This window comes from Nerophis lumbriciformis, linkage group LG23, assembly GCF_033978685.3.
Source record: "Nerophis lumbriciformis linkage group LG23, RoL_Nlum_v2.1, whole genome shotgun sequence".
Taxonomy (NCBI): Eukaryota; Metazoa; Chordata; class Actinopteri; order Syngnathiformes; family Syngnathidae; genus Nerophis; species Nerophis lumbriciformis.
The window spans coordinates 30776661-30799757 of NC_084570.2; the positions used below are offsets into that span (position 1 = coordinate 30776661).

At 38.9% G+C, this 23097-nt stretch overlaps 1 protein-coding gene across 1 annotated transcript in view; it reads right to left on the bottom strand.

The window, feature by feature from the left end:
- Positions 1 to 23097, bottom strand: part of adipor1a (adiponectin receptor 1a) — a 43456-nt gene that overhangs the window by 16333 nt on the left and 4026 nt on the right. The window contains exons 2-3 of the mRNA XM_061984769.1: positions 12352 to 12567; positions 12163 to 12276 (exon numbers count right to left, since the gene is read on the bottom strand). Of these exons, the coding sequence (XP_061840753.1) occupies positions 12163 to 12276; positions 12352 to 12498 (261 nt within the window). The 5' untranslated portion in view covers positions 12499 to 12567. The remainder of the gene's footprint in view (positions 1 to 12162; positions 12277 to 12351; positions 12568 to 23097) is intronic.

Sequence of the window (23097 nt, forward strand, 5' to 3'; positions counted from 1 at the left end):
GGAGATTATCAGTGGTCTTGTATGTCTTCCATTTTCTGATAATTGCTCCCACAGTTGATTTTTTCACACCAAGCTGCTTGCCTATTGTAGATTCACTCTTCACAGTCTGGTGCAGGTCTACAATTCTTTTCCTGGTGTTCTTCAACAGCTCTTTGGTCTTGGCCATAGTGGAGTTTGGAGTCTTGACTGTTTGAGGCTGTGGACAGGTGTCTTTTATACAGATAACGAGTTCAAATAGGTGCCATTAATACAGGTAACGAGTGGAGGACAGAAGAGCTTCTTAAAGAAGAAATTACAGGTCTGTGAGAGCCAGAAATCTTCCTTGTTTGAAGTGACCAAATACTTATTTTCCACCATAATTTACAAATACATTTTTTAAAATTCCTACAATGTGAATTCCTGGATTTTTTTTTCACATTCTGTCTCTCACAGTTGAAGTGTACCTATGATGAAAATTACAGACCTCTGTCATCATGTTAAGTGGGAGAACTTGCACAATCGGTGGCTGACTAAATACTTTTTTGCCCCACTGTATATATATATACACACACACACACATACAGTCGCGATCAAAACTTTATATACACTTGTAAAAAACATAATGTCATGGCTGTCTTGAGTTTCCAATAATTTCTACAACTCTTATTTTTTAGTGATAGAGTGATTAGAGCACATACTTGTTGGTCACAAAAAACATTCATGAAGTTTGGTTCATTTATGAATTTATTATGGGTCTACTGAAAATGTGAGCAAATCTGCTGGGTCAAAAGTATACATACAGCAATGTTAATATTTGCTTACATGTCCCTTGGCAGGTTTCACTGCAATAAGGCGCTTTTGGTAGCCATCCACAAGCTTCTGGCAAGATTCTGCTTGAATTTTTGACCACTCCTCTTTACAAAATTGGTGCAGTTCAGCTAAATTTGTTGGTTTTCTGACATGGACTTGTTTCTTCAGCATTGTTCACACGTTTAAGTCAGGACTTTGGGAAGGCCATTCTAAAACCTTAGAATGGGAACCACCAGTTCCATCCATCCATCCATTTTCTACCGCTTATTCCCTTTGGGGTCGCGGGGGGCGCTGGAGCCTATCTCAGCTACAATCCACCAGTTCCATTGGCAGCAAAACAGGCGCAGAGGTAGGGACGGTGTTCCTGGGATTAAAGGCCTCACCTTTTCTCCTCCAAACATATTGCTGGGTATTGTGGCCAAACAGCTCAATTTTTGTTTCATCTGACATCACAAGGACAAAGATAAGACCTTCTGGAGGAAAGTTCTGTGGTCAGATGAAACAAAAATTTAGCTGTTTGGCCACAATACCCAGTAATATGTTTGGAGGAGAAAAGGTGATGCCTCTAATCCCAGGAGCACCAATCCTACCGTCAAGCATGATGGTGGTTGTATTATGCTCTGGGCCTGTTTTGCTGCCAATGGAACTGGTGCTTTAAATGGGACAATGAAAAAGGAGAATTACCTCCAAATTCTTCAGGACAACCTAAAATCATCAGCCCGGAGGTTGGGTCTTGGGCGCAGTTGGGTGTTCCAACATAACAATGAACCCAAACACACATCAAAAGTGGTACAGGAATGGCTAAATCAGGCTAAAATTAAGGTTTTAGAATGGCCTTCCCAAAGACCTGACTTAAACGTGTGGACAATGCTGAAGAAACAAGTCCCTGTCAGAAAACCAACACATTTCGCTGAACTGCACCAATTTTGTAAAGAGGAGTGGTCAAAAATTCAAGCAGAAGCTTGCCAGAAGCTTGTGGATGGCTACCAAAAGCGCCTTATTGCAGTGAAACTTGCCAAAGGACATACAACCAAATATTAACATTGCTGTATGAATACTTTTGACCCAGCAGATTTGCTCACATTTTCAGTAGACCCATAATAAATTCATAAAAGAACCAAAATTCATGAATGTTTTTTTGTGACCAACAAGTATGTGCTCCAATCACTCTATCACAAAAAAATAAAAGTTGTAGAAAGTATTGGAAACTCAAGACAGCCATGACATTATGTTCTTTACAAGTGTATGTAAACTTTTGATCGCAACTGTGTGTGTATGTGTATATATACTGTATATATATATATATATATATATATATATATATATATATATATATATATATATATATATATATATATATATATATATATATATTTTTTTTTTTTTTTACATAAGCTGCAACAATTTTTTTTAAACTTTACTTTAAAAACTGGGCAGCTCAGTCACCAGAATTTTACAGTAAAAGCAGTGGGTTATTTACAGCATATAAACAAATGGATTGGAATGGAGAAAAAATATACCACTGTTTTTAGTCGTAAATATAAGCAAGAGAGCTGCCTTTTATTTATTTTTTTTTATCGTAAAATCTTGTTTTCATGTTTTTTTGTTTTTGTTTTTTAATGCTTTAATGTCTTACTGTATATGGGAAAAAACGGTGCCAAAGTGGATTTTACAGTAAAAAAAACTCAAGTCGGCGGAATTTAACCTTAAAATCTATTGTCAATTTTACAGTCTACAATTTGATTGATAATTTGTTTTGAAATCATAAGTCAAGCAGATATTTAAGTACAGTATTTATCTATATCATAACAACAAATATTTTTGGAATACATGATAATATAATATTCTGATTTTGATAATATTGAATTTTAAAAGATATGCAATTGCATGCAGTAGATGATTTTTAATGTCAAAATGTAACACACAAATATATTTAGTCAAAAAAGATTAAGCATTTCATTAACGCATATTATTTCCAGGCTTTCGCGGGCCACATAAAATACTGTGGCAGGACAGATTTGGCCCCCGGGCATTGAGTTTGACACCTGTGAGTTAGAGGGATGTGCTCTGCGCCCAATTTCGTTTCAAAATAAACCTTCGTGCAACTTGAGATAAAACTGAGGCAATAAGTTAGTATCGCAGCAACAAACTTTCTTATCGTCGGCGCACATCAAGTTTAAAAAAGCATCTTTTAAAGCGAAACATAAACGTGAGGATGGCGCCGCTAGCTTGAATGCTACTTAAATAGTGATGCCTACTGTCCCTTGAAAAAGGGAATCGTCCCGCATTTAGAAACAAAAGTACGTGTTCTGTATTGAGCTGTCAAAGGACGCACTTGGTCCAGTATTTTTATTAAGTAAGTGGCCAACACAGCCGATTATCTTGTTTTCATGTTCCTGGGTTGGTGCGCCTGGTAAAAGAAAAAGGTAAATGGTGACGTCACACGCCAGTTTTGACTCGGCACTTTCGCCACAGTCGCCAGCTGAAGTAAGTGTATAAAAGTTCAAATACAAGTGTTCTGCTGTCTACGGTTGTAATAAGTACAATATTTATGTGAGCGTGTTTGTTTCGTCACTGAGTGCAGTTGGTGGATCAGACGTGTTCATTCACTGATTATTACACATCCAGTTTGCACCCTTTGCTAGAAGAGAGGTATGTGGATTAAAACTATGAGTAACATCATTTATTCCACTTTAATGAGCTACAAGTGTGTGTATGGTGCTTTTATTTAATGATAAATTACACGACATAGTAATGATAGCATAAAGACAATAATCTCACAGAGGAGATATCCTTCATAATAAAAGCACAATTGAAATCATATTGATAAACAACAAATATCTAACCTCTTTTTGTCACAGTAGTTTTCATAGTGATGAAAGTTGGAGACCTGCTCTATCATAAAGCTGCACTCTCAATTTATTGTTAAAAAATATGTGTATTTGTTTTAAGTTAAACATGAAAATATTTCTATTTAAGACTAAAAAACAAAAATGTGAACTTACCCGGTACTGTACTTCCTCTCACCAAGTTTGGAGAAACCAATGACTTTTAGAAAACGTTCCTGTATGACATGCTGACGACTAAATTCAATTTGTATCCAAATATTAGGGTATTTTCTTCAGCAAATGTTATTTATGCAAGCTGTAATCAATCTGATTAAAAAAATAATAACTTGACAGCCCTAATTAGTATATACTGTAAATGGTATTAAAATGATTCAATTGATATTTTTCTTTTTCTTGTTATTATGATTTTCAAACCAATTTTCGTTGTTGTTATTGTTTACAAACTGGGAGTAAGTCTGTGGATACTTTGAGGGCAACATCCAAATTATTTAAATGGGAGCCAATAGCAGTTTTTGCTTTCGTTTAGTTATTGTGCACTAGACAATTTATTTTATTAAGAAAAAAATTAATACAACATCAGATTTACAATAAGACAAACACATTCTACATTTAAAGAAATAAGCCTTATAAAAATGTGTCCATACTTTCGTTACTCGGATCAGATTTGAGGCCAAAAATGTTGATGGGGACATCCCTAAGGAATACGTAATGTAATTAATACAGTAATACAACAAATCATAATAGTACCACAATACAAGAACTGGTTGTACATACTGAAAGTGTGCATCGTGTGCAGAGAAAGTCCACACATGACACAATTAAAACCCTTTAAACGAGGGCTGCACAATTAATCGCCATCAAGGTTTTAATTAGTGCAATTATGTAACCGCAGGAGTTTTTCCTCTGACGTCACCGACATTTGAGTGACAGCCATGTTCCTTTTTATCATTTCTTTCTTCAGTTTGATCATGATGTAGTCCAGGCGTGCTCACACTTTTTCAGCAGGCGAGCTACTTTTGAAATGACCAAGTCAAAGGGATCTACCTCATCCTCATATATATATACACAGTATACTGTATATATATATATATATATATATAATTTTTTGTGATAGTGTGATTGGAGCACATACTTGTTGGTCACAAAAACAATCATGAAGTTTGGTTCTTTTATGAATTGATTATGGGTCTACTGAAAATGTGAGCAAATCTGCTGGGTCAAAAGTATACATACAGCAACATACATTATACATTTTGGTGATGTAGAAAAGTTACAATCAAATCAAATTAGCTTCATGGCCTCTTAACTTCATGTGAGTGATTATGATTGACGACACCTGTTGACTTCTCTGAGCCCATTTAAATGGGGCTCATGTGATGCAGTCATTAAACTCGGTTACAAAATCGACAATGGGAAAGTCAAAAGAACTCAGCACAGATCTGAAAAAAACTAATCATTGACTTGAACAAGTCAGGAAGGTCACTTGGCTTAAGGTCCCAAGAGCAACTGTGCAGACAATTGTTCGTAAGTATAAAGTGCATGGCACAGTTTTGTCACTGCCACGATGGAAAAGAAAACGCAAGCTATCACTTGCTGCTGAGAGAAAATTGGTCAGGATGATCAAGAGTCAACTGAGAACCACCAAAAAGCAGGTCTGCAATGAATTGGAAGCTGCTGGAACACAGGTGTCAGTGTCCACAGTCAAGTGTGTTTTGCATCGCAATGGACTGAGAGACTACCATGCAAGAAGGAAGCCCTTGCTCCAGAAGCCACACCTTAAGGCTTGTCGAAAGTTTGCTGCTGATCACATGGACAAAAATAAGACCTTCTGGAGGAAAGTTCTGTGGTCAGATGAAACAAAAATTGAGCTGTATGGCCATAATACCCAGCAATATGTTTGGAGGAGAAAAGGTGAGGCCTTTAATTCCAGGAGCACCATCCCTACCGTCAAGCATGGTGGTGGTAGTATTATGCTCCGGGCCTGTTTTGCTGCCAATGGAACTGGTGCTTTACAGAGAGTAAATGAGACAATGAAAAAGGAGAATTACCTCCAAATTCTTCAGGACAACCTAAAATCATCAGCCCGGAGGTTGGGTCTTGGGCGCAGTTGGGTGTTCCAACAGGACAATGACCCCAAACACATGTCAAAAGTGGTAAAGGAATGGCCAAATCAGGCTAGAATTAAGGTTTTAGAATGGCCTTCCCAATGTTCTGACTTAAACCCCATTGAGAACATGTGGACAATGCTGAAGAAACAAGTCCATGTCAGAAAACCAACAAATTTAGCTGAACTGCACCAATTTTGTCAAGAGGAGTGGTCAAGTATTCAAGCAGAAGCTTGTGGATGGCTACCAAAAGCGCCTTATTGCAGTGAAACTTGCCAAGGGACATGTAATCAAATATTAACATTGCTGTATGTATACTTTTGACCCAGCAGATTTGGTCACATTTTCAGTAGACTCATAATAAATTCATAAAAATCATGAATGTTTTTTGTGACCAACAAGTATGTGCTCCGATCACTCTATCACAAAAAAATAAGAGTTGTAGAAATTATTGGAAACTCAAGACAGCCATGACATTATGTTCTTTACAAGTGTATGTAAACTTTTGACCATGACTATCGCGATATGGCCTAAAAATATCGAGATATTAATAAAAGCCAATATCGCCCAGCCCTAATATATATATATATATATATATATATATATATATATATATATATATATATATATATATATATATATATATATATATATATATATATATATATATATATATATATATTAGGGCTGGGCGATATTGGCTTTTATTAATATCTCGATATTTTTAGGCCATATCGCGATATACGATATATATCTCGATATTTTGCCTTAGCCTTGAATGAACACTTGATGCATATAATAGGGCGCATTAAAGGAGTCATATTATTATTATTTTTCTAAATGTAAAACACTTCCTTGTGGTCTACATAACATGTAATGGTGGTTCTCTGGTCAAAATGTTGCATAGATGATGTTTATGGGGCCATGTCCTTCGCTATGTAATAAGTTACTGCGGACGTTATCTCCTTGTGTTTGTGACTATGTTTTTCATACGGTGTTGATCTGTAAATGGAAGACGTCAGGCTCATTTGTCAGTGCAGGTTGTTTCGGCATTTTTTTGGGTGTGGCACCGGCCAGAGATGTTAACTACGGAGTTTCAAGCACTCTTCATTCTCTCGCGGGTGACTTTTTAAATGAAAGAACAAATTAGTAGTGCTGCTACCAATGTTCCCTCTAATTGTTCATGTGTGTGAGCAAACACAAAAACTCCCTGAGCATTCAGTGGAGCACATGTGAGCAACATCACACGTGGCAATACCAGCAGCACACCTGTCTCAAACCAATCTTTTATAATAACACTCAAATGAGTGGAGTAATTTTCATATTATTTTGTAATATTAGTGATTTGGCCCACTTGTAATGAAAATAAAAGAAATATTGTTTTTCATAAGCTATGGATTGGTATTGTACAATATGTCTGGGTGGGGGTCCTGCTTTGGAAATCATTTGTACCCCTTTCAGAGATCACATTTAGTTGCCCTTAAACATCCTCATGTTGCACAATGAAAAGTAAGCATAGGATGAAGTGTGCATTCCTGTAACTTTCTCTAGTAACAGCATTCCATGATTAATATCAATAAATTAACATTAATAATAAATGACAGTAGAATAAGCACACGTATGACTGAGGAGTCATAGTGTAACTTTGTGTGGTGTTTGAATTGTCCGACTTTTTGTGTGGCCATAAACGCACAAGTGGCTTAGTGGTATGCGTGTTGGTGACAGATGACAAGTTGCTTTTGGCCTGGTTTGTACGGCAGAAAATGACTAGTTTTTCGAGATAGAAGTTTTTTACTCATGTTTTTGGTGTGGTTATGGCCGAATATAAACAGTTTTGCTCAATAAAGTGATCGATATAATTCCTGTCCTCGAAGCATCTCGATAGACGTTACAATAATTGAACGGTGTTGACGAACACCGTTAGGGCCGCTTGTTGTCACTGTCACTCAGAGTTGCATTGCAAAATTACACACAATAAATGTGTTTAATTTGTTTAGAATTCAGATGGGATTTGATTTGGTGCGCGGCATATATTTGCTGTGCGCAGAGGACGCTTGAGCAGTGCGCACCTTAGAGGGAACGTTGGCTGCTACCTTTTGTAGCAACGCTTCTGCTGCATACTTTGCATATTACTGCTGAATATCTTCCCGCTTGAAGCCAAACTACCGCCAGATGATGGACCCCGTGCTGTTTTTTTTGGCATTAATTGTTCTTCCTCCATTTGTGATCAGTTTCGCACCTTCTCTTGTATTGTCACTCGCACCGCTCCGCTTGTACCACCTGCCTCAGCTAACGTTAGCATGCTGCTACCTCTCTGCTGGGCGAGGGCGTGTGACGCTACACGCGCGACAGTATGTGACGTATGGAAGAAGGTGCGCTTGTTTTATGTCTCTGTGAGAAGGAGAGACTAGAAAGAGTGAAGAGTCTGTAGTGTAATGCCCGCAGCTAAATGCAACTGCGTGACAACTATACTCCAATATCACGATGTCACGATATAATCACTTTCTATATCGCACAGAGGCAAACCCGCGATATATCGAGTATATCGATATATATCGAGTATATCGATATATCGCCCAGCCCTAATATATATATATATATATACACACACATACATATATATATATATATATATATATATATATATATATATATATATACACACATACACACTGTGTGTATGTATATATATGTGTGACACACATATATACATTCACACACACACACACATACAATATATATATATATATATACACACATACACACTGTGTGTATGTATATATATGTGTGACACACATATATACATTCACACACACACACATACAATATATATATATATATATATGACGTTTTTTGTTAACATGTTAACAGTGTTTATTAAAAATACTAACATGTTTAACACAACTAGATTCCTTTCTTTCATTAAGACAAGAATATAAGTTGGTGTATTACCTGATTCTGATGACTTGCATTGACTGGAATCAGACAAGATTCACAGTAGTGCTAATAACTTCCACAACCTTGAATTTACAAAAAGTCCTCCTTTCTGTCTAATTCCACATGTAAGGTTTTTTTTGTCCAGCTTCCATACTCCTTTTTATACACTTTACAAGAAATACATTGGAATAGTGTTGTCCTGATACCAATATTTTGGTACCGGTACCAAAATTATTTTGATACTTTTCTAAATAAAGGGGACCACAAAAATGTGCGTTATTGGCTTTATTTTAACAAAAAATCTTAGGGTACATTAAACATATGTTTATTATTGCAAGTTTGTCCTTAAATAAAATAGTGAACATACTAGACAACTTGTCTTTTAGTAGTAAGTAAACAAAGACTCCTAATTAGTCTGCTGACGTATGCAGTAACATATTGTGTCATTTACTGTATATTCTATTATTTTGTCAACATTATGAGGGTATATTCTATTATTTTGTCAACATTATGAGGGACAAACTGTAAAAATTGATTATTAATCCACTTGTTCATTTACTGTTAATATCTGCTTATTTTCTGTTTTAACATGTTCTATCTACACTTATGTTAAAATGTAATAATCACTTATTCTTCTCTTCTTTGATACTTTACATTAGTTTTGGATGATACCACAAATTTGGGTATCAATCCGATACCAAGTCATTACAGGATCATACATTGGTCATATACAAAGTTCTCATGTGTCCAGGGACATATTTCCTGAGTTAATAAACATAATATGAATAAATAAAAAAACGAAACATGTTGTGATGCCAAAAAATATCGACGTTACCATAGAAGTATCAACTAGATACACTCCTGTACTTGGTATCATTACAGTGAATGTTAGGTGGGACCGCTATGGTAATACCGATATACCGTACAACCCTACATTGGAGGCTAACTCCATAGCTTGCTAGATTGTGTGCGCTACCTTTTTTAAAATCGTATTTTGTTTGCGCAGGCAAGATAGCGCAGCGCTTTTATTGTGAAGACAGGAACTGTGCGGTCGTTCTTCAGACTTTTGACGGCAGGCACTGTGCGAGAATCTGTTGAAATGAAAAGTGTTTCTCGCCTTTCTGCCGGTCGTTTTTTTCTAAACACTGAGCTCGCAGCAGCCAGCGTCATCTCACAAGATTCTCGGGTGCTGCGAATGTCAATCAAGTGACGAAAACGTCATAGTGAAGATTGGTTATCGCTAATTTAGGTCTATTTTTCTTTTCAAATCCCTGGCTGCCGATGACTGACACACCCTCCGGGCACCCCTGATGTAGACAAAAGCTCTGAGTCAATTACATTTTTAAACAAAGTATTGCACATGGTGTTCTGCTGACCTCGACAGCGGATGTTGTGGATCGGTGGAGGGAATACTTCGAAGACCTCCTCAATCCCACCAACATGTCTTCCTATGAGGAAGCAGTGCCTGGGGAATCTGTGGTGGGCTCTCCTATTTCTGGGGCTGAGGTTGCTGAGGTAGTTAAAAAGCTCCTTGGTGGCAAGGCCCTGGGAGTAGATGAGATCCGCCCAAAGTTCCTTAAGGCTCTGGATGCTGTGGGGCTGTCTTGGTTGACAAGACTCTGCAGCATCGCGTGGACATCAGGGGCGGTACCTCTGGATTGGCAGACCGGGGTGGTGGTTCCTCTCTTTAAGAAGGGGAACCGCAGGGTGTGTTCTAACTATCGTGGGATCACACTCCTCAGCCTTCCCGGTAAGGTCTATTCAGGTGTACTGGAGAAGAGGCTACGCCGGATAGTCGAACCTCGGATTCAGGAGGAACAGTGTGGTTTTCGTCCTGGTCGTGGAACTGTGGACCAGCTCTATACTCTCGGCAGGGTCCTTGAGGGTGCATGGGAGTTTGCCCAACCAGTCTACATGTGCTTTGTGGACTTGGAGAAGGCATTCGACTGTGTCCCTCGGGAAGTCCTGTGGGGAGTGCTCAGAGAGTATCGGACTGTCTGATTGTGGCGGTCCGCTCCCTGTATGATCAGTGTCAGAGCTTGGTCCGCATTGCCGGCAGTAAGTCGGACACGTTTCCAGTGAGGGTTGGACTCCGCCAAGGCTGCCCTTTGTCACCGATTCTGTTCATAACTTTTATGGACAGAATTTCTAGGTGCAGTCAAGGCGTTGAGGGGATCCGGTTTGGTGGCTGCAGGATTAGGTCTCTGCTTTTTGCAGAGGATGTGGTCCTGATGGCTTCATCTGGCCAGGATCTTCAGCTCTCACTGGATCGGTTCGCAGCTGAGTTTGAAGCGACTGGGATGAGAATCAGCACCTCCAAGTCCGAGTCCATGGTTCACTCCTATGAAAGGGTGGAGTGCCATCTCCGGGTTGCGGAGGAGACCCTGCCCCAAGTGGAAGAGTTCAAGTACCTCAAAGTCTTGTTCACGAGTGAGGGAAGAGTGGATCGTGAGATCGACAGGCGGATCGGTGCGGCGTCTTCAGTAATGCGGCCGCTGTATGGATCCGTTGTGGTGAAGAAGGAGCTGAGCCGGAAGGCAAAGCTCTCAATTTACCGGTCGATCTACGTTCCCATCCTCACCTATGGTCATGAGCTTTGGGTTATGACCGAAAGGACAAGATCACGGGTACAAGCGGCCGAAATGAGTTTCCTCCGCCGGGTGGTGGGGCTCTCCCTTAGAGATAGAGTGAGAAGCTCTGTCATCCGGGAGGAGCTCAAAGTAAAGCCGCTACTCCTCCACATCGAGAGGAGCCAGATGAGGTGGTTCGGGCATATGGTCAGGATGCCACCCGAACGCCTCCCTAGGGAGGTGTTTAGGGCACGTCCGACCGGTAGGAGGCCACAGGGAAGACCCAGGACACATTGGGAAGACTATGTCTCCCGGCTGGCCTGGGAACGCCTCGGGATCCCCCGGGAAGAGCTGGAAGAAGTGGCTGGGGAGAGGGAAGTCTGGGCTTCGCTGCTTAGGCTGCTGCCCCCGCAACCCGACCTCTGATAAGCGGAAGAAGATGGATGGATGGATGGATGGATATTGCACAATTGTACTAATGTGTGGCACAGTGAGACAAGAATAACTCGATTGACAGGCTAAACCATGTTATTTTCAAAATTGTATGCATTTTATGTATAAAATAGAAAAATTGCAAATCGGGTAGCAATCACAATTTTGGAGAGAAAAATCGTCATTTGATTGTTTCCTAAAATGGTGGAGCCCGACTTTAAACGCATCCTAGATGAAGGGGTGCCAGACTTCAGAAAAGGAACCAGGATGTGCTACGAGCCTTAAAGATTCTGCTGAAAACAAAATTAAACATACCTGAAGAGGGGGCGGCTCCTGCGGTAGACAACGCCCGCTCTGACTGACAGGTTGTAGCAGCAGGAATGATGTAATAAAAAGGTGGCCACACCTGTCTAATTCACTCTACCCGAGACTATCCCATCCAAAATAAATACGTGGTACAGTACGCGAAGTCAGACTTACTTTGTGTACAAACTCTTCCATCTTTTCCATGGCGTGGTGCGCCTGAAGTGGCAAGGTCAGGACCTCTCCCACGTCGTCACCCTCCTCCTCCTCGTCCGCCAGCATGGCCGCTCCCTTTAAAAGCGAGGATTAGTGAGGCCTGACACCCAATCTGTGGTGGGGGGGGGGGGTGTTATTTCAAAGTCCTACCTCTAGATGCATGCCTTTGGAAGCGGACTGCTGAACCCCTCCCTCCTCCAGCAGCGGCCCCAGCTCCATGAGCTCCACATCCGGAACCTGACAATCCTCTGAGATCCGGCAGTCTGCATCACTTGCAGACCCGTTTCGGCCTGACATAAGGAGACTGCCTGATGACCCGCTCACTGTCCCGGTATTCTGCTTGGAAGGCTTCACTTCAATTTCCTCCTGTACAACCAACAGAAATATTTTGTATTCAGTCACGTGACTTTTGAACAGAAGTGAACCAAGTGGTGGGCCACCAGACCAGGATGGCTAGGGCCTAGATCTTACCATTAAAAACAGATAAAAACCAAATGGAATAGATCCCTATACTTTACCAAAATAAGATTTGTTGAGTGTAATCAAGGATTATCTGTCGGTCGCGTTCCCAGATATATGGAACTATTGAGCTCCAGACATCATTCTACATGACAAAACCGATGAAAACTTGGAAAAGCATGGAGGTCTACAACTTCTTTGTGTGTGGCTGGGTCAAGGAGATTGGTATCAAGACTCTCCCGGATAACTATGCATCGTTTTTGCCCGGTGAGGTTGCATTTCATGTTTTAACTTGGTGCCTTGCGAGTACGCGCCCTTGTAAAGAAACCGCGAGTAGCACTCGATAGTCTTCATTCACTGTTTTTTTGCATCGTTGTGTAGCAAAAAGGCGTTTTAAGAACTCCGAAACAAGATAAACTACAAATACTGCCAAGGTAATACAAAACCCAAAAGCAATGAAGTTGGCACGTTGTGTAAATGGTAAATAAAAACAGAATACAATGATTTGCAAATCCTTTTCAACTTATATTCAATTGCATGGACTGCAAAGACAATATACTTAATTTTCCAAAGGAGACACGTAATTTTCTTTTGCAAATAATCATTAACTTAGAATTTAATGGCAGCAACACATTGCAAAAAAGTTGTCACAGGGGCATTTTTACAACTGTGTTACATGGCCTTTCCTTTTAACAACACTCAGTAAACGTTTGGGAACTGAGGAGACACATTTTTTAAGTGGAATTCTTTCCCATTCTTGCTTGATGTACAGCTTAAGTTGTTCAACAGTCCGGGGTCTCCGTTGTGGTATTTTAGGCTTCATAATGCGCCACACATTTTCAATGGGAGACAGGTCTGAACTACAGGCAGGTCAGTCTAGTACCCGCACTCTTTTACTATGAAGCCACGCTGTTGTAACACGTGGCTTGGCATTGTCTTGCTGAAATAAGCAGGGGCGTCCATGAAAAGACGTTGCTTGGAAGGCAACATATGTTGCTCCAAAACCTGTATGTGCCTTTCAGTATTAATGGTGCCTTCACAGATGTGTAAGTTACCCATGCCTTGGGCACTAGTACACCCCCATACCATCCCAGATGCTGGCTTTTCAACTTTGCGGATGGTCCTTTTCCTCTTTGTTCCGGAGGACACGACATCCTACAGTTTCCAAATACAATTTGAAATGTGGACTCGTCAGACCACAGAACATTTTTCCACTTTGCATCAGTCCATTTTAGATGAGCCGGCGGGGTTTCTGGGTGTTGTTGATGAATTATTTTAGCTTTGCATAGTAGAGTTTTAACTTGCACTTACAGTTACTGACCGTGGTTTTCTGATGTGTTCCTGAGCCCATGTGGTGCTATCCTTTATACGCTGACGTCGGTTTTTGATGCAGGGATCGAAGGTTACGGGCATTCAATGTTGGTTTTCAGCCTTGCCGCTTACGTGCAGTGATTTCTCCAGATTCTCTGAACTTTTTGATGATATTACGGACTGTCGATGGTGAAATCCCTAAATTTCTTGCAATAGCTCGTTGAGAAAAGTTGTTCTTAAACTGTTCGACAATTTGCTCAGGCATTTGTTGCCAAAGTGGTGACCCTCGCCCCATCCTTGTTTGTGAATGACTGAGCATTTCATGGAAGCTGCTTTTATACCCAATCATGGCACCCACATGTTCCAAATTAGCCTGTTCACCTGTGGGATGTTTCAAATAAGTGTTTGATGAGCATTCCTCAACTTTCTCAGTCTTTTTTGCCACCTGTGCCAGCTTTTTTAAAGGATGTTGCAGGCATCACATTACAAATGAGCTAATATTTGCAAAAAATAAAGTTTACCAGTGTGAACATTAAATATCTTGTCTTTGCAGTCTATCCTATTAAATATAAGTTGAAAAAGATTTGCAAATCATTGTATTCTGTTTTTATTTACCATTTACACAACGTGACAACTTCACTGGTTTTGAGTTTTGTACTTCAATGGTGTAAACCAGGTAAATTCATGTAAAGTTGTATCATTGTCGATATTAGTTACAAACTATCGTGAGACTTGGTACTGGTCTATTCTGGACAGCTAGCTGTGGCGAGACTTCAAGCTAGATTGTCACTGAAGGCATCAAAACTATGAATGAACAAATGTGGAGTTACGTACTTAACAAAAAAAGGTGAAATAACAGAAAATATGTTTTATATTCTAGTTTCTTCAAAATAGCCACCCTTTGCTCTGATAACTGCTTTGCAGACTCTTGGCATTCTCTCGATGAGTTTCAAGTACACCTGTGAAGTGAAAACCATTTCAGGTTACTACCACTTGAAGCTCATGGAGAGAATGCCAAGAGTGTGCAAAGCAGTAATCAGAGCAAAGGGTGGCTATTTTGAAGAAACTAGAATATAAAACATGTTCTCAGTTATTTCACTTTTATTTTTGTTAAGTACATAACTCCTCATTCATAGTTTTGATGTGACAATCTACAATGTAAATAGTCATGAAAATAAAGAAAACGCATTGAATGAGAAGGTGTGTCCAAACTTTTGGGCTGTACTGTATACAGTTGCGGTATTTATCTTTCATATTTGTTTAACATCCTGCAGCGTTTCAGGTCTGTCAAACTCGTTTTCATAGAAAGCCGCTTGGAACAGTGAATAAATCTGAATATCCTGCAAAAGGTTTGTTTATTCCAGAAATTAGATTTACAATGTGAAACTAATATGACACAGGATTTAATAACATCAATCGATCATTTATTTATACAGCCCTTAATCACAAGTGTCACAAACATGCAACTCATGATATTTCAAGCCTTCTTTTGATATCATTTTGATAATTATGATACAGTCGATGAAAACCTCTCACTAAAAATCTCGGAAAATGTTGTTTTTTCAAAATCTGTAAGCCATAAACATCAAAACAACAAATAAAGTTGAGGTACTGTATTTAATTTAGCATGTAATGACTTTATATCACATATTAGTTTCACATTTAGAATTTGAATTGCTGAAGCGAATGGATTTTTGCACGATATTCAATTTTTTTTTAGTTTCACCTGTAAATTCATATACGGTACTGTAAATGTATAACCGCCTCATGAGATTATTACACCATTTCCTATGCTGTTATTATATTTTTTACGAACAAATTGATGGATCATTTGCTTTGAAATCTTAAGTCAAGTTGCCAAGCAGATATTTGATAACAAAAAAAACTGTCTTGTTGCATGTTTACACATTTGCCTTCCAGAAGATAAGTATTGATCCAACATCGTTTTAAAAGGAAATTGATCGATTTAATCGATACTATAAAGAGGTTTTAAGTGTTGTACCAAATAAGTCAGTGTCTATAAGAGGTTTTAAGTGGTGTACCAAATAAGTCAGTGCCTATAAGAGGTTTTAAGTGATGTACCAAATAAGTCAGTGCCTATAAGAGGTTTTAAGTGTTGTACCAAATAAGTCAGTGCCTATAAGAGGTTTTAAGTGTTGTACCAAATAAGTCAAAACCTGTAAGAGATTTTAAGTGCCGTACCTAATAAGTCAGTGCCTATAAGAGATTTTAAGTGTTGTACCAAATAAGTCAGTGCCTATAAGAGGTTTTAAATGTTGTACCAAATAAGTCAGTGCCTATAAGAGATTTTAAGTGTTGTACCAAATAAGTCAGTGCCTATAAAGAGGTTTTAAATATTGTACCAAATAAGTCAGTACCTATAAGAGGTTTTAAGTGTTGTACCTAATAAGTCAGTGCCTATAAGAGATTTTAAGTGTTGTACCAAATAAGTCAGTGCCTATAAAGAGGTTTTAAGTGTTGTACCAAATAAGTCAGTGCCTATAAGATGTTTTAAGTGTTGTACCAAATAAGTCAGTGCCTATAAAGAGGTTTTAAGTGTTGTACCAAATAAGTTTGTGCCTATAAGAGGTTTTAAGTGGTGTACCAAATAAGTCAGTGCCTATAAGAGATTTTAAGTGTTGTACCAAATAAGTCAGTGCCTATAAAGAGGTTTTAAGTGTTGTACCAAATAAGTCAGTGCCTATAAGATGTTTTAAGTGTTGTACCACATAAGTCAGTGCCTATAAAGAGGTTTTAAGTGTTGTACCAAATAAGTTTGTGCCTATAAGTGGTTTTAAGTGGTGTACCAAATAAGTCAGTGCCTATAAGAGGTTTTAAGTGTTGTACCAAATAAGTCACTGCTTGTAAGAGATTTTAAGTGTTGTACCAAATAAGTCAGTGCCTATAAGAGGTTTTAAGTGTTGTACCAAATAAGTCAGTGCCTATAAGAGGTTTTAAGTATTGTACCAAATAAGTCAGTGCCTATAAAGAGGTTTTAAGTGTTGTACCTAATAAGTCAGTGCCTATAAGAGGTTTTAAGTGTTGTACCTAATAAGTCAGTGCCTATAAGAGGTTTTAAGTGTTGTACCTAATAAGTCAGTGCCTACAAAGAGGTTTTAAGTGTTGTACCAAATAAGTCTGTGCCTATAAGAGGTTTTAAGTGTTGTACCAAATAAGTCAGTGCCTATAAAGAGGTTTTAAGTGTTGTACTGAAGAAAACATTGGATTTAAGAACGGCAGACTTTATATGAAGTTAAACACTTTTAATGATAAGGACATTAAACGTTTTTCAAGACTGTCAGCCCGTCTGTGGTACCATCATAACAAGAACGGCGGATGACTACGGTGGCTGAGAAAGGTCACAACAAACGCAAACGCCACAAGACATAATCATAAATTACAACACAACAACTTTCAGCTACAGCATCACTGCAAAAGACACAACAAACACAAACGCCACAGCACAATAATATAAAGCCACAACACAACTCTCAGCCACAAAGGATGTGACGGACACAACGGAAGTGACAGCGGAACAAGTTACGGCGACGGACCAACTTCCTGAACATAGATAATAATTATTATTGAAAAGTTAAAGAAGTTATTTATGACTGAAATAGTGGTCACACCTCACCTAATTTTCCAACTTTTTCATTACATCATTTCCAAGCTGGTAATTCACCAAAACTCGTCCACTTTCCGTCTCTGTATTGTCGTGTTTTGGTGTATTGTTGTTGTGTTGTAGCTTTATGTTATTGTGTTGTGGAGGTCGCATTTGTCGTGACTTTTCTCTCCTATGATGTATGGCCATAGCTGTTTATTCAAATAAGTGTAGTAGCAGGTCAAACCACTGCTCGTTTAACCTGTAGAGATTATGCTTGTACTAAACATTTATTTATTTTCTATTATTTACAGTGTATGCCAAAAAACAACAGTATACCTGGCAGGTAAACCTATTGTTAATTTAACCCAAAGAGGTGTTGCTTGCACTTTATTTTTTTTATATTAATATTGTATTATTTTATGTTGAAAAACAAAAGCAGAAGTGGCAGGTAAATCCACTGTTAACATGTTGTACACTCTACTTTTATGGGAAATGTCTTGAATATTGAAAATATTTCCCCCGGTTAAATAAAGCTAAAGTGTTTTATTCAAATAAGATGTGAAGTGAATTATATTTATATAGCGCTTTTCTCTAGTGACTCAAAGCGCTTTAGATAGTGAAACCCAATATCTAAGTTACATTTAAACCAGTGTGGGTGGCACTGGGACCAGGTGGGTAAAGTGTCTTGTCCAAGGACACAACGGCAGTGACTAGGATGGTGGAAGCGGGGATCGAACCTGGAACCCTCAAGTTGCTGGCACGGCCACTCTACCAACCGAGCTATACCGCTGTGAATGCATAATTCATTTATACATCATTCCCTTACAAGAAATAACAGCAATACAGGAAACTTCACCTGCAGTGTCCAATATTTATTCCACACTCACACCGCTTGATATTTTTTGCTAAAGTTACTGAATTTTTTCAGATCGTATTGTTCTAAATATATATATATATATATATATATATATACCGGTATATATATATATATATATATATATATATATATATATATATATATATATATATATATATATATACCGGTATATATACTGCTCAAAAAAATTAAAGGAACACTTTGAAAATACATCAGATTTCAATGGTGAAAAAAAAAATGTGGGATATCTTTACTGATATGGACAGTTTAATGTCTCAGGAACAAAAGGATGCCACATCTTTTGATGGAAATAAAAGTTTTCAGCCCACAGAGGGTTCAGTATATAGACACCCCAAAAATCTAAGTGAAAAAATGATGTGGCAGGCTCGTCCATTTTGCCTAAATTTAATTTCTGCAACTCAAAATTATTTTCAATATCTTGTGTGGCCCCCACGTGCTTGTATGCATGCTTGACAACGTCGCGGCATGCTCCTAATGAGACGACGGATGGTGTCTTGTGGGATGTCCTCCCAGATCTGTCTGAGGGCATCAGTGAGCTCCTGTAAAGTCTGAGGAGCAACATGGCGGCGTCTGATGGACCGAAACATTATGTCCCAGAGGTGTTCTATCGGGTTTAGATCAGGTGATCGTGAGGGCCATTCAATTGTGTCAATTCCTTCATCCTCCAGATACTGCCTGCATACTCTTGCCACATGAAGCCAGGCATTGTCGTGGACCAAGAGGAACCCAGGACCTACGGCACCAGCGTAGGGTCTGACCATGGGTGCAAGGATTTCATCCCGATACCTAATGGCAGTCAGACTGCCGTTCTCTAGCCTGTAGAGGTCTGTCCGTCCCTCCATGGAAATGCCTCCCCAGACCATCACTGACCCACCACCGAACGGGTCATGCTGAATGATGTTGCAGGCAGCATAGCGCTCTCCTTGGCTTCTCCAGACCCTTTCACGTCTATCATAGGTGCTCAGGGTAAACCTACTCTCATCTGTGAAGAGTACAGGGCGCCAGTGGCGGACTTGCCAATTCTGGTGTTCTATGGCAAATGCCAATCGAGCTCCACGGTTCTGAGCAGTGAGCACAGGGCGCACTACAGGACGTCGTGCCCTGAGGCCACCCTCGTGAAGTCTGTTTCTGACTGTTTGGGCAGAGACATTCACACCAGTAGCCTGCTGGAGGTCATTCTGTAGGGCTCGGGCAGTGCTGAACCTGTTCCTCCTTGCACAAGGCAGCAGATATCCTGTTGATGGGATGAGGACTGTCTACGACCCTGTTCAGCTCTCCTAGAGTAACTGCCTGTCACCTGGAATCTCCTCCATGCTCTGGAGATTGTACTGGGAGACAGATCAAATCTTGCAACCGCACGCATGGATGTGCCATCCTGGAGGAGTAGGACAATCCGCGCAACTTCAGGAGGGTTAAGAAATTGCCTCATGCTCCCAGTTGTGATAATGACTCTAGCTAAAGCCAACACTTGTGGAAAAACAGTTAAAAAATGTCAAGAGGGAGGAACTTGAAATGGCCTCCGCCTGCAAAATCAGTCTTGTTTTGGGGGCCATCTCGTTGTTGCCCCTCTAGTGCACCTGTTGTTAATTCCAACAACCCCCTCTGCCACGTACCCGACCAAAACCTTATCAGAAAAGTGCAATTGAAATCATGCCATACCCTGATAAAAAACTGTTCTTTTAATTTTTTTGAGCAGTGTATGTATGTATGTATATATATATATATATATATATATATATACAAACCCCGTTTCCATATGAGTTGGGAAATTGTGTTAGATGTAAATATAAACGGAATACAATGATTTGCAAATCATTTTCAACCCATATTCAGTTGAATATGCTACAAAGACAACATATTTGATGTTCAAACTGATAAACTTTTTTTTTTTGCAAATAATCATTAACTTTAGAATTTGATGCCAGCAACACGTGACAAAGAAGTTGGGAAAGGTGGCAATATATACTGATAAAGTTGAGGAATGCTCATCAAACACTTATTTGGAACATCCCACAGGTGAACAGGCAAACTGGGAACAGGTGGGTGCCATGATTGGGTATAAAAGTAGATTCCATGAAATGCTCAGTCATTCACAAACAAGGATGGGGCGAGGGTCACCACTTTGTCAACAAATGCGTGAGCAAATTGTTGAACAGTTTAAGAAAAATCTTTCTCAACCAGCTATTGCAAGGAATTTAGGGATTTCACCATCTTCGGTCCGTAATATCATCAAAGGGTTCAGAGAATCTGGAGAAATCACTGCACGTAAGCAGCTAAGCCCGTGACCTTCGATCCCTCAGGCTGTACTGCATCAACAAGCGACATCAGTGTGTAAAGGATATCACCACATGGGCTCAGGAACACTTCAGAAACCCACTGTCAGTAACTACAGTTGGTGGCTACATCTGTAAGGACAAGTTAAAACTCTCCTATGCAAGGCGAAAACCGTTTATCAACAACACCCAGAAACGCCGTCGGCTTTCCTTTGCCTGAGCTCATCTAAGATGGACTGATACAAAGTGGAAAAGTGTTCTGTGGTCTGACGAGTCCACATTTCAAATTGTTTTTGGAAACTGTGGACGTCGTGTCCTCCGGCCCAAAGAGGAAAAGAACCATCCGGATTGTTATAGGCGCAAAGTTGAAAAGCCAGCATCTGTGATGGTATGGGGTGTATTAGTGCCCAAGACATGGGTAACTTACACATCTGTTAAGGCGCCATTAATGCTGAAAGGTACATACGGGTTTTGGAGCAACATATGTTGCCATCCAAGCAACGTTACCATGGACGCCCCTGCTTATTTCAGCAAGACAATGCCAAGCCACGTGTTACATCAACGTGGCTTTGTAGTAAAAGAGTGCGGGTACTAAACTGGCCTGCCTGCAGTCCAGACCTGTCTCCCATTGAAAATTTGTGGCGCATTATGAAGTTCAACAACTTAAGCTGTACATCAAGCAAGAATGGGAAAGAATTCCACCTGAGAAGCTTAAAAAATGTGTCTCCTCAGTTCCCAAACGTTTACTGAGTGTTGTTAAAAGGAAAGGCCATGTAACACAGTGGTGAACATGCCCTTTCCCAACTACTTTGGCACGTGTTGCAGCCATGAAATTCTAAGTTAATTATTATTTGCAAAAAAAAAATCAAGTTTATGAGTTCGTACATCAAATATCTTGTCTTTGTAGTGCATTCAATTGAATATGGGTTGAAAAGGATTTGCAAATCATTGTATTCCGTTTATATTTACATCTAACACAATTTCCCAACTCATATGGAAACGGGGTTTGTATATATATATATATATATATCATCCCTGAATTGTATTGGCAATCACAAATTTTGAATCGAATCGAATCATTGTTAAAACGAATTGTTACACCTTGACTTTGAGTTGAGTTGAGTTTGAGTTTATTTGGAACATGCAAGCATACAACATGATACATCACAATTTCCAGTTTCTCTTTTCAACATGTTCGAAAAGGAGTAGGAAGAAGCAGAGCTTATTTAATACTACCCCTTTTCTTTTACATAACAGTTGCTAAAACTTTTGTTCACTTCCTGTTCTCAATTTATTCACAATATACTCCATAAGTAATCACAATAAAAATAAATAAATAAATAAATAATACTCGGTGAAGTAAGTTACATTTCATATGGTGAGATGAGTAAGATTATTTTGAAAAAAATGAACGGATGGATGGATGAAATAGATTCAGAATGTTTATCATGGTTCTTCTTCTTTGTACTTTGTAAACACTTTAAATTTGAAGAGTTTCTTGAGTGGATCATATTAGTACATTGTTTGATTGCTTTGCTTAATCCATTCCATAATTTAATTCCACATACAGATATACTGAGGATCTTAAGTGTTATACGTGCATACACATGTTTTAAGTTACATTTTTCTCTAAGATTATATTTCTCCTCTTTTTTTGAGAAGAATTGTTGTATATTCTTGGGTAGCAGATTATAGTTTGCTTTGTGTATAATTTTAACTGTTTGCAAATTCACTATGTCGTGGAATTTCAGTATCTTGGATTCAATAAATAAAGAGTTTGTATGTTCTCTATATCCAACATTATGTATTATTCTAACTGATCTTTTTTGTAACACCGTTAATGAATGAAGTGTACTTTTGTAGTTATTTCCCCATATTTCTACACAGTAACTCAGATATGGTAACACTAGCATGCAGTAGAGTATGAAGTGATTTTTGGTCTAGAAAATGTTTTTGCTTTATTCATTATTGACGTGTTATATTTTTTGCATGAGATTTCCAGTTCAATTTATCATCAATCATTATACCTAGAAATGTGGTTTCATTTACTCTTTCAATTTCTGTTCCGTCTATTTGTATTTGTGTTTGACTTTCTCTCCTACTGTTACCAAATAGCATTATGTTAGTTTCACTGAGATTCAAAGATAGTCTGTTTTTGTCAAACCATCTTTTTAATTTGTTCATTTCTTCTGTTATTATTTGTATTATCTTCTGTGTGTTCTCTCCTGAACAAAACACAGTTGTATCATCCGCAAATAATACTAACTTTAAATCTTTTGTAACTTTACAAATGTCATTTATATAGAGATTGAATTATTTTGGTCCTAGTATTGATCCCTGAGGTACACCAC